Source organism: Pongo pygmaeus, chromosome 17 (assembly GCF_028885625.2).
Source record: "Pongo pygmaeus isolate AG05252 chromosome 17, NHGRI_mPonPyg2-v2.0_pri, whole genome shotgun sequence".
Lineage (NCBI taxonomy): Eukaryota > Metazoa > Chordata > Mammalia > Primates > Hominidae > Pongo > Pongo pygmaeus.
The window spans coordinates 38,289,460-38,301,595 of NC_072390.2; the positions used below are offsets into that span (position 1 = coordinate 38,289,460).

The 12,136-nt window shown below is 40.8% G+C and overlaps 1 protein-coding gene across 5 annotated transcripts in view; it reads left to right on the forward strand.

Annotated features, from left to right (window-relative positions):
* Nucleotides 1-12,136, forward strand: part of LAMA3 (laminin subunit alpha 3) — a 284,588-nt gene that overhangs the window by 215,665 nt on the left and 56,787 nt on the right. For all 5 annotated transcript variants that reach the window (XM_063653496.1, XM_054461048.2, XM_063653497.1 and 2 more), the window contains 3 exons: nucleotides 4,160-4,266; nucleotides 8,411-8,461; nucleotides 9,023-9,174. In XM_063653496.1, coding sequence (XP_063509566.1) covers nucleotides 4,160-4,266; nucleotides 8,411-8,461; nucleotides 9,023-9,174 — 310 coding nt within the window. The remainder of the gene's footprint in view (nucleotides 1-4,159; nucleotides 4,267-8,410; nucleotides 8,462-9,022; nucleotides 9,175-12,136) is intronic.

Genomic DNA, 12,136 nt, shown 5'->3' on the forward strand with positions numbered 1-12,136 from the left:
GTTAAAAAGCAGGCTGTTTGTTCCTACAGATCATTTCTAAATGTGTGAACCCTTAAAAAAAAAAGTAGATTCCTGTTTTACTTTCTGTTTTGACTTGTTTTCTTATCTAATACTATGTTAGTAATATCTTCCCATATCAGTAAGTATTCACTGATAACATCACATCAATGACCAAAAATTTCCACTGGGTTTCCATAATCCCTACTCTTGGTCTTGGAGATCCTTTTACTGTTCTCCATTTAAAGCAACACTAAAATTAAATCCTTGCAGCTTAATATTTGTGTATGCATATCCTCAAGGTATAATTGTAAAAGTGGATTCCTTGGGTCAGAGGATAGATTTTCCAGGCTTTTAATACTTTTTGCAAAATTGCCCTCCAGAAAAGTTTATATTCTTACAGCAGCAAAAGAGAATGAGTGACTACCTACCCCAATGGATATTGGAAAGGATCAATATTTTAAACATTTGCCAATTAGGGCCAAGCATGCTGTCTCAAACTTGTAATCCCAGCACTTTGGGAGGCCAAAGTAGGAGGATTATTTCATGTGATCCAGGGGTTAGAGACCAACCTGGGCAGCATAGAGAGACCTCATCTCCATAATTTTTTTTTTTTTTTTTATTAGCCAAGTGTGGTGGTGTGTGCCTGTGGTCCCCGCTACTTGGGATGCTGAGGTAGGAGAACCATTTGAGCCCAGGAGTTCGAGGCTGCAGTGAGCTATGATCGCACTACTGCATTCCAGCCTGGGCAACAGAAAAAAAAAAGGCAATTTGATAGAGAAAAATTGTATATCATTTTAATTTATGTTGTTTTGTTTAAACTTTAAAAGAGTTTGACTAATTTTTTTTTAACCGGAAAATGAATTCAACCAGATTTCAAGTAAGGCATAACCACCCTAGACTGGGGTTATCTGAAATGTTTATGGATAAGGTAGGACTTTGGTAGGTCCAAGGGGTGACTAGAACCCAGTAGAGCCAGAAGATGGAAGTGGGGGCAGGTTAGGTTGGGGAAGCAAGGCAGGAAAGACCAAGGGGCTGGAAGACACTTGCCATGTGTAGGAGGTGGGGACTGCCTTAGACTGGGGACAATGAGCAGCAGCCAAGGAGCCCAATTCTATGGCAAAAGATGGTAATGGAAGGTTCTTCTGTTTTCCATTTTCCATTTCATCAAAAGGAGCATTTCTCACACTTGCCTTACACTTATTCAGTTATTCTTTCAATGAAAAATATATGGAGGTCCTAGTATATGTATGTCTGGCACAGTGCTAAGTACCGGAGGCACATTAGCAAACAGCACAGACAGTGTCCTCAAGGGCTTTCCAGTCCAGTGGTGGACAGACATCAAAACATGCCATTAAAATAGCGAGAGATGGGAGAACTGAGCTAAGTTGAGCTGCAATTAGGAGGTGTATCCAACCAGCGAGAAGGGAAGGATGTGGGGAGTGGGAAAGGATTCTAGGCTCTGAGGTTTAAAAGCCACAGGGGACCAACACCTGGGAGAGGCATCCTAATTTCATTCTCTTTATGGCTCTTCAAAAACAATGAAGCATTAAACAGCAACAGGCTTGATGAGACATCCATTTGGCAGGCAAAATTTTTAATTAACAGTACTTCTCTCAGCTGATGTTTGTTATACTTGATGTCTCAAGAAAACAAGCTATTATTTCTTTAAAAAAATTTTTGAAGCTTTTTCGTGGATAAATGCCATTTTATGTCAACATTTTTCATTTGTTAGACACAGCACCCAGACATCATTCCTGGCACTAGTGATTAACTACACAATGATAAACACAAGGACAGTCAAGGGTGAAAAGTAGGAATATAGATTATGCAGGAGACTAGTTGGATAGAAGCCAGAGCGGCCAGCTGTGGGGAGGGTTTTGCTAAGGCTTTCCAGCCCATACATACTCTTACCCCCTCTTCTCCCTCAGACACACAGGGCCACAGATGACAAGACTATTTTCTGCTCTTTATTTTTGTATCAATGTCATTCGTGAAATCAGGAAGTTTTACTTCAGTCCTTTGTTTTTAGCCACTACCATAAATTGAGAATAAGAGAACCAGTTATTTCTTGTAACCAGTAAGTAATGCTTTGCAAGAGTAAGGAAGAAGTAGAATCGAACTTCTTGAATATTTCTGTGATTTGAATATAAGGTACTTTGTAATTATGCATCTATTACATGGGAAGTTTAGATGTAGGTAAGAAAGACATCAAACATAAAGTATTCTAGAACACAGAGCTTCTGCATAGCATCATCTGTTAGGTAGAATACCAAGCCAGTCACAAAGTAAAGCCCTATTGTTAGTATATGACCACCCTGCTTAGTAGACTTAGATAGGCCACCTCAGCCTAGTTACCTTCTTGATTATTAGGGGATACATGGGCCTTCTGCTTTCTTATAATAATTTCAAATGATGCCAATTAGAAGATGAATATTTTGTCATGTCTTATAATGATAGCTACCCTTCATTGTCTGTTATGTGCAGATATTATGCTAGATTCTTTATTACATTATCTCTTATATTCACTGAGCAAAATAGGTATTATTAGTCCACTCATTTATTCATTCAACAAATGAATGAATATGTGCCAGGTGACCATAGGGATATATCAGTGAGCAAAACAGCCACAAACTCCACGTCTTCGTGGAGCTTATATTTTCATGGGGGCTGTGGGGGTCACCAGTAAAGAAACTGAAGCACAGAGGGTTACAGCAACAGCCCAAGATCACACTCGTAAGTAGTGGAGATAGGAGTCCAGCCAGATCTTTCTGATCCTTTACATTATATCACCAGTCTATCCATGGTAATACATTGGTGAAGTATATTGGAAGTACATGGTAACGTGTATTGGAATTGCCTATTTTTTTTTGATGCAGTGCTTAAATTTGGGGAAATGAGGTAAATACCATATTTCCTTGAGTCTATCAAGTCCATTGATGATAAGACACCACACATCAGTTTAATGACAATTTGGGGGTGACTGGATGGGAAGTGGAACTTTGTTAATGGAAATATTGTAATTGACATCCCAACTCCAGGAGCATTAATATGTGCTTATTTGACTTTTTTTTTTAAAAAAAAACAATCGAAGAATCAAGGAAATGTGATCTTTAAACTTGTAAACCAGGAATGAGTTCTCGTTACTATACTATCTAGAATAACAAAGGCTCAGGGCCAAAGGTAGCAGCTGTAACTGTTCTCAGTTGTTTAAGAGTCATTATATATAGCACGGCAGCAATTAGTGCAAATATGAATTATGCAGACTTGACATAGTGCAGGCCAGGCACAGTGGCTCATGCCTGTAATCCCAGCACTTTAGATGCTGAGGCAGGAGGATCACTTGAGCCCAGGAGTTCAAGACCAGTTTGGGCAACATAGCAAGACCTTATCTCTGCTAAAAATTAAAAAATTAGCCAGGCCTGGTGGCATGCACCTGTAATTCCAGTTTTTTGGGAGGCTGAGGCAGAAGGATTGCTTGAGCCCAGAAGTTCAAGACCAGTCTGGGCAATATAGCAAGACCTCATCTCTACTAAAAATTAAAAAATTAGCCAGGAATGGTGGCATGCACTGGTAGTCTGAGTTTCTTGGGAGGTTGAGACAGAAGGATTGCTTGAGTGCAGAAGTTCGAGGTTGCAGTGAGCTATGATTGTGCCACTGTACTCCAGCCTGGACAACAGAGTAAGACTGTCAAGAAAGAAAAGAAAAGAAAAAGAAAGAAAGAAGAAAGAAAGAAAGAGAGAGAGAGAGAGGGAGGGAGGGAATGGAATGGAAAGGAAAGGAAAGGAAAGGAGAAAAGAAGAGAAGAGGAAGGGAAGGGGGGGAGGGAGGAAGGAAGGAAGGGAGGGAGGAAGGAAGGAGGAAAGGAAGGAAAGGAAGGGAAGGAAAGGAAGGAAGAAATAATGCAATAGGAAATATTAAGAAAGTCCTCCCTCATTCAAAAAAATGGAAATTATATGGATCTTACTTCAAATTTATTTCTGTGAGACAATTCAAGGGGTAAATACCTCTGTATTGAGAAATATTCATTCTTGCAGATCTATGTCAGTCTTCCGCCCATTGGGTTACAATATCCCAAACAGAGAGCTAGAGATTGAGAAAATTGGTTGGGATAAACGATGAGTTATTTTGGTGTTTCTCCTCCTCTCTATATTTTGTGTAGGTGTGCACCGGGATATTTCGGGAATCCCCAGAAATTCGGAGGTAGCTGCCAACCATGCAGTTGTAACAGCAATGGCCAGCTGGGCAGCTGTGATCCCCTGACTGGAGGTAAGGTCGACCCATACTCCTGCTAACTTGCATTTATAAAGCTGGTATAGCTTAACAGCCTAAGAACCCGAGCACACATCTTCAGGATGCATAATACACAATTCCAGCCAGCAAGCTGTCCCATTGTTTTGACAACCCTGGGAATGCTTAGATAGTATTTTCAGCTTTGGTGAATAACCTGTTTCAATGCACTTTTTTTTTTTTAAAGTGAATTGTTTTTAAAACTTACCTAATTATAACCAAAATAACTTCAGATCCTACTTTGGTGATTTTGCTGAGATCTCCCTTTGATATTGTAGGGTTATTGTCTCATCAGCTTTCCTGTGTGTGTCTGAAGAAATTGAAATACTCTTTATCTTACAGCAGTACATGTTCTGGGATGTGGGTGGGTAATTGGGGTGGATTTTATACACCAAGAAAAAGATAATTAGCAGGAGTTAGTATGGTTTATTAGGAGCAACTTGGAACAAAAAGGAAGACTATCCTCTTCCTTCTTTGACAGAATATTAATAGGATTAATCAGGAAAATGCTATTGATGTAGTGTGACACCAAACACTTAGATAAAATCTTTCATCTTATACCTATGGACAAGTTGAAGAACTAAACCTTGGATATGTGGATTCCAGCTGGTCAAGTGACTATTCCCAAAGGAATGCAGAGTAAATGGATTAATGCCAGTCTAGAATGGGGTATTTATTGTCATGCCTCAGGACTTCATCTTTGGCTCCACATTTTTTATTTGGATGGAAATATAGAAAGCATGCCTACCCGTTTATCAGATGACACAAAGTTGGGAAGAACAGTAAAGGGACCAAGGGAAAACTTCCCCTTCACCTACAGAAGGTTTACAGAAAATCAGCGGACAAAAGGCAGATTAATAGGAGAAAAGGCATACACAATTTTATTTTAATGTGTGTAACACAGGAGAATCACAGGACAATGATTACCCAATAACCCAGTGGGGCATAGATGCTTATGTACCCTTCTTCTTAGGGGAAAGAGAGATACAGAAATGTGGATGATTTTAAGGGGAATGGTAAATGATTTTTAGGCTGACTCAATGGATTCAGAGAACATACAGTGAGGCCTGGGACAAAATCTTTTGGGCCCACAGAACAGACAATGGTTTGTGACAAGAGTCTGTCCAGGTGTGTTGACAGACTTCAATCTTTCTCCCTGAAATATGAGTTAAGTTAATGAAAACTCATGGAAGAAACCAGAAATAGTTTGTTTTCATTTTTGGCAAGTCTGAATGTTGGGAAGATAAGTGGGTATAAGAGTAAAGTTTTTTCCGGCATCTGCTGGTCTCCAAGGGCCTTCAATTTAAAATAATTAGCCTACCAGGGTGCCATATTTTGGGGTCAAATTCCCTGGTCTTCTCTAATAGTAAGTGCCTCCCATGACATTCAGAATTCAAAAGGGCCTCAACAGTCTGGAATGATAGGCCAATTCAGCCAGACAAAATGATGTTAAGGATAAGGGTGTGGTCCATAGTTGAGTGGAAAAAATAAACAAACCTTTAGCTATGTGATAAGTGGTAACTGGCTTAGTAGCAGGAGGTGTAAAAAAGCTTAAGGTTGTCATCAGCAGTCAGTGCAGGGTAGGTTAGAGTGTGGTGTGGCCCCTAAGATAGCTCGTACTGTTTTCACTGAGTTCCATTTGGTCTAAAGCCGGGGTCCATGGCACACTGCTCATGTAAGTCCTCACGTGAGAGTTATTTACGTCTTTAGAAGACAATAGAAGAGCTATAGTTGTTCAGAAAGAGAGTAAGACTCTGAAGGGATGTGGAACTGTGTCACACGAGGAAGGATTGACCAGGGCAGTGAAAGGAAGAGCTGGAAAGGACATGTTTGTTAGGCTGGCGTGTGGGAAACGGTTGGTCTTGTTCTCTGAGACATAAGGGACAGAACTTAGAGCAAAGAGTAGAAGCAAGAGGAAGCTCTATTTTAAATGATTCTAAGGAAGAAGTGTCTAATGTTTAAAGATGAAACAGATTGCTTTAAAAGGAGGCAATTTCTCCTGTCACTGGAAGTATTCAAGAAGCTTCAACATCACGCGCAGCTTATTCACCAGGTTGCCTCTGCAACCCTCATTTCCCCCACGCCAGTAACAAAAATCAGCAACCTGAAATGAGGATAGTAACTATTTGTTCCCAAAATGGAAGAAAATGCTTATGTATGAGACTTGCTTATTCCTGTTAGAGTTTTGTTGTTGTTGTTTTTTATTCTTTTTTTTTTTCTTCAACTAATAATGGACACATTCCTTGGTGGTCAAAATGCAAGCTTGTTGGGAAAATTTCACTAATAAATCAATCATCCAGAGAAGCCTAGTCCCCCATAAACTATTCAGGGTGCTGTTGAAAATTGTCAAGGAAACAAGACCATGCTTGCTGGCCAGAAGCCATTTACAGACTAACTGAGGAAATAGAAGTATCGCAATATATACATATAAGAGCAAATGGCTGGGCATGGTGGCTCATGCCTGTAATCCCAGCACTTTGGGAGGCTGAAGTGGGTTGATCACCTGAGGTCAGGAGTTTGAGACCAGCCTGGCCAACATGGGGAAACCCCGTCTCTACTAAAAACACAAAAATTAGCTGGGTGTTGTGGCAGATGCCTGTAATCTCAGCTACTCAGGAGGCTGAGGCAGGAGAATCGCTCGAACCCAGGAGGCAGAGGTTGCAGTGAGCTGAGATAGCACCACTGCACTCCAGCTTGGGCGACAAAAGCAAAACTCTGTCTCAAAAAAAAAAAAAAAAAAAAAAGGTGAGTAAGGCTTTTTTTAAAAAGGAACCCATGATTATATATAATAAATTAAAATGTATACAAATATTTATAAAGGGAACATTGTCTTTGAGTGGCAATATCAAGGATGATGCTTTTATCTCGTTTTTCTGACTTCCCCATATTTTCCATAATTAATTTATATTATTTTTTGCAATTAAAAGTAAATGTGGTTTAAAATGTCTGTATATACACACAAAGTGTGGAATATTATTGGCTGGTGAGAATAACAGATGTGAAAGCCTCTTGAAGCTTGTCCAGGAAAATGTTAAGCATAGAGTTTGCTGTTGTGACGCTAGATAGTTTGTTCAGGGGGAAGTGAGAGGACATGTCAACATCAGAATGCACAGCATGGGGAAAAGAGTACACGTGGAAGGAGTCAAGAATGCCCAGGGTTGACCGGCAGGCTTTACTGTAGCTGAGAACCTCAAAACTCAGCTTATCCAGCCTAGCCAATATAGTGAAACCCCATCTCTACTAAAAATACAAAAATTAGCCAGGCGTGGTGGCACGTGCCTGTAGTCCCAGCTACTCGGGAGGCTGAGGCAGGAGAATCGGTTGAATCTGGGAGGCAGAGATTGCAGTGAGCTGATATCGCACCACTGCAGTCCAACCTGGGTGACAGAGTGAGACTCCCCTGCTCCCCTCAAGCCAAAAAAAAAAAACAACAAAAACTCAGCTTATATGTGCTGTAGTTGGTGGTGTGGGCCCACTGACATTGTATGCCCATCACTATCACCACATCTGTCACACTGTTTTGTAACTTGTCTGCCGCCCGTGTTTCATGGGACTGTTAAGTCACAGAGCAGCAGGGATTTTGTCTTGATATCTTTGTATTTCCAGCAGCTAGCATGGGGCTCCGGCACACTGTGAATGCTCAAAGGTGCTCAGTGAGTGTTTGCCAATGTTCTTGAATGATGCCAGAAGCAGCATGAACATACAGGAGGCTCTCCAATGAAGAAAGCCCTAATGCGAATCATCGAGAGGCTTGATTTGATAAGAAAACATGGCCCTTTATAGAGTTGACATTTGTAGTGAAGGAATTGAATATATAACAGGGAGGCCACAAAAGCAGTTCCTGCAGTGAGCCTGCTGGGAGATGAGAAGGCTTCCTGGGCACTGGCATGGGTGAGGAAGGGAAAAGGAAGAGCTAGCGATGCTGGGTAGTTGGGAGTCTATTATTAGGTTGGTGCAAAAGTAATTGTGGGTTTTGCCATTACTTAAAATGGTGAAAACCACAATTACTTTTGCACCAAACTAATAAAACTTTGCAAAACTAGCTTTTCTGAAAACCAAGTTAAAGAGCAGATGAAGAGTAAGTTTAATAACAATGTCTTCTTTGGTTATTTTCTGATTTCAGACTGCATAAACCAAGAACCCAAAGATAGCAGCCCTGCAGAAGAATGTGATGGTGAGAAAAGAAAGCCCCTCCTCCTCCTTTCCAAGTTGTGGGGTTTGGTTTAAGATATGTGAGCCCCATGCTGGGTCATGCAGTTTCCAGTCTGGGAAAGTAAGGGTGGGAGGAGGTGGAAGGAGGACTACTTAGGGTCAAATCAGCTTCTCTCTGTATGACCTTCAGCAGGGGACCCTGCTTCTCCAAGCCTCAGTTTCATCATTTGCTAAGTTAACATGATAACTAGACCTACCTTATAGGGATATTAGGGAAGTGCTTGTAAATGTCTTATCACAATGCCTGGTAAATTGCAAGCATCCCATAGATGAAGGCTATTATTGTTTTCCTCATGTATAAAGTAAGCAACCAGTTGCATGGAATCTCCATTTCTAAAATGCTCCCTGGACATAGGGCTCTCCTTTTTTCAGAATCCACATCCCTCCCTGAGAAGGCCAGGGCTGTGGTTGTCACCCATCATGATCTGTGTGCATGCCAGCTGGGCTGCATAGCACTTACGGTCTTTTCACAGTCCCACAGCTCCCCTCGCAGCACATTTGCTTTTGATTGTGGCCCCTACAGATTGCGACAGCTGTGTGATGACCCTCCTGAACGACCTGGCCACCATGGGCGAGCAGCTCCGCCTGGTCAAGTCTCAGCTGCAGGGCCTGAGTGCCAGCGCGGGGCTTCTGGAGCAGATGAGGCACCTGGAGACCCAGGCCAAGGACCTGAGGGTAAATCCCCTGTGGCCGAGGGTAGACACGTGGGGAGGACATGCTGCGGGAGTGGATTCTCCATAAGCAGGAAGAGAGAGGTTGACTCTTGGAAAGGCTCAAGGGTTGTCTTCCTTCCTCTGATCCAAATGAAGATAAGAGTTTTCCTGGTGGAAAATCATTTTTGTGAACACGCAAAACTAACACATCTAGGTGAACAATACTTACTGAACATTTCCAGGCGAATTTTTCTCATAGATCCTTTATTTCAGTATCTTGCATTCAGAAGACTCAAACACAGGTTTGTGTTAAATTGGTATTAACTCTTCTTTAAATGTTGGATAGAATTTTTCCAGTGAAGCCATGTGAGCCTGGAATTTTCTTTGTTGGAAGTTGTGTTTTTTTAAAATAAACCATGAATTTAATTTTCAAAGAATAGGTATGAGACTAGAGTATTTGGTCTATGTGTTTCTTCTTGAGTAATACTTGGTCATTTGCACCTTTCAAATAATGTGTCAATTTCATCTAAATTACCAAATATATTGACATAAAATTGTTCATAATGTTCCCTTATTATCCTTTATACATCTGCAAAGTCTATAAAGATGCCTTCTCATTCATTTTCTGATAATGATAATTTATATCTTATCTCCTTCTCTTAAATTATTTTGGCTAGAGTATTTTCAATGTTGTTGATCCTTTTATTTCATTGATTTATCCATTGTTTTTCTGTTTTCAATTTCATTGATTTCTGTTCTTATCCTTTTTTTTTTCCTTCCTTGTGCTTGCTTTGGGTGAAACTTGCCATTCATTTTCTGGTTTCCTAAGCTTATTTTATTGATTCAAAATCTTTGATTCTAATGTAGGCCTATAATCCTATCAGTTTTACCACTAAGCACTGCTTTAGCTGTATCCCACAAACCTTGCAATGTTATGTTTTCATTCTCATTCAATTCAATGGATTTTCAGATTTTCTTTGTGATTTTCCTTGTGACGTATCTGTAACCTGTGTGTTATTTAGAAATGTGTTGACCAGGCATGGTGGCTCATGCCTGTAATCCCAGCACTTTGGGAGGCCAAGGTGGGTAGATCACTTGACCAGGAGTTGGAGACCAACCTGGCCAACATGGGGAAACTCCCACTGTACTAAAAATACAAAAATTAGCCAGGCGTGATGGCACACACCTGTAGTCCCAGCTACTTGGGAGGCTGAGGCAGGAGAATCACTTGAACCCAGAGGCGGAGGTTGCAGTGAACTGAGATGGTGCCACTGCACTCCAGCCTGGGTGACAGAGCAAGACTCCATCTCAAAAAACAAAACAAAAACAAAAAACAAAAAGAAATGTTGTTTAATATCCAAATTGGGGAATTTTCCAGATAACTTTGTGTTACTGGTTTCTAATTTAACTCTTTCATGGTCAGAGAACATACTTTCTACGATTTCAGTCCTTTTAAATGTGTTGAGGTTTGTTTTATAGCTCAGAATGTGGTCCATTTGGGTGAATGCTGTATGTATACTTAGATGGAAGGTGGCTGAGAGGGTATCCTAAGAAGTAATAGAACCTATTTCCCTGAGGGGAAATAGGGGATGCTGTGCCCATGAATGGGGGCTAAAAAGCAGCCTGGAAACTGCCCAGTGCTCATCGTTGGGTGATGGCCATATGAGATCCTAGCAAAGCTACAGGGGTGGGACAAATCTACAGACCTGGATCTGTGCTGGAATGTTACATCCTCTCAACGCCACCATGGTATATAAATCCTAAACTGCCAAAGTAAGACCTGGTCCTAGACTGCGGGTCGGAGGTTCGAGTAGGGGTGGTGATAAGTATAAGAGCACTAGACAGGGCCCAGAGAGCACAAGAAAGGGGAACTCCCACCCAGAATGAGCCTGCAAACATTGTTAGCAGAGAAGTAATAAGAAAGACACCCAACAGAAGCAACAGTCAAGAGATGAGTTCACTTTAGATAAAATGAAAACAATAGGACAATCTGAAAATGACTTTGCAGAATAACACCCAATAGAAGGAACAAGAAATTAGAAAATTTGAGGGGGGAAACCACCAGAAATCAAACAAGAAGAGGTAGATAGGAAAATACCCAATTGAAAATCATGGAAATGAAAAAATACACTCATTGAAGTAAAATAATTCAGTAGATGAGATCAGCTCTAGTCTAGACACAGTGAACAAGGCTTTGGGGAAAGTTTAATAAGTACTTTTGGGTAGAGGGCTGATTCTAGTGACTATAGGTGAGTATATATAGCAAAAGATTATTCTAGAAAAATTATCCTTTTGGATAATTTTAGTCCAAGGTTTATAGGCTTAATATGGAGAAGAGGAGGGGAAAAGCATTTATGTCTTGAGGAAAAAAAAAAGGAAGCCACTGGCTTGCTTGGATTTCATCAACACGACCCTGTAGCCTTCACCGTTCTGCACACACGCTGTGTGCCACACCCTGTGTTAAGGGCTTTACTCAAGTCTCACAACCTCCTCATGAGGAACCTAGTGTTATTCTCATTATACAGGCATGGAGAAGCTGAGCAACTTGCCTAAAATCATGGTGGTTCTGGAAGAATTCAAATCAAGATCAAATTCTAAAGACCATGCTTTACCCACTCCACCTCTTATCCAGGTGTTCTGCTGACAATCTATATAATGACTTGCCTCCCTTTCCCCAAAGTAAAGTTAAAATAGAACTATCTTCTTGCCATATCACACGTGCGAAAATTAAGAAAGATTACGTATAAGAAGGGAAGTAACATTTTTGAATGCTCATGTGTACATGACATTTTAAAATACATTAGCTCACTTATCACCAAAGCCAACCCTGCAGCTAAATACGATAATCCCCAATTTACTAATGGAAGAGCAAGGCTTAGTGAGGCTCATGTATTATGTGGCAGACTAAGGGTTTGGACCTAGGCTTTATTTAAAGCCTGTATTCTTTTACCCAACACTGGTTCTGACATACATATTGAGGTAAT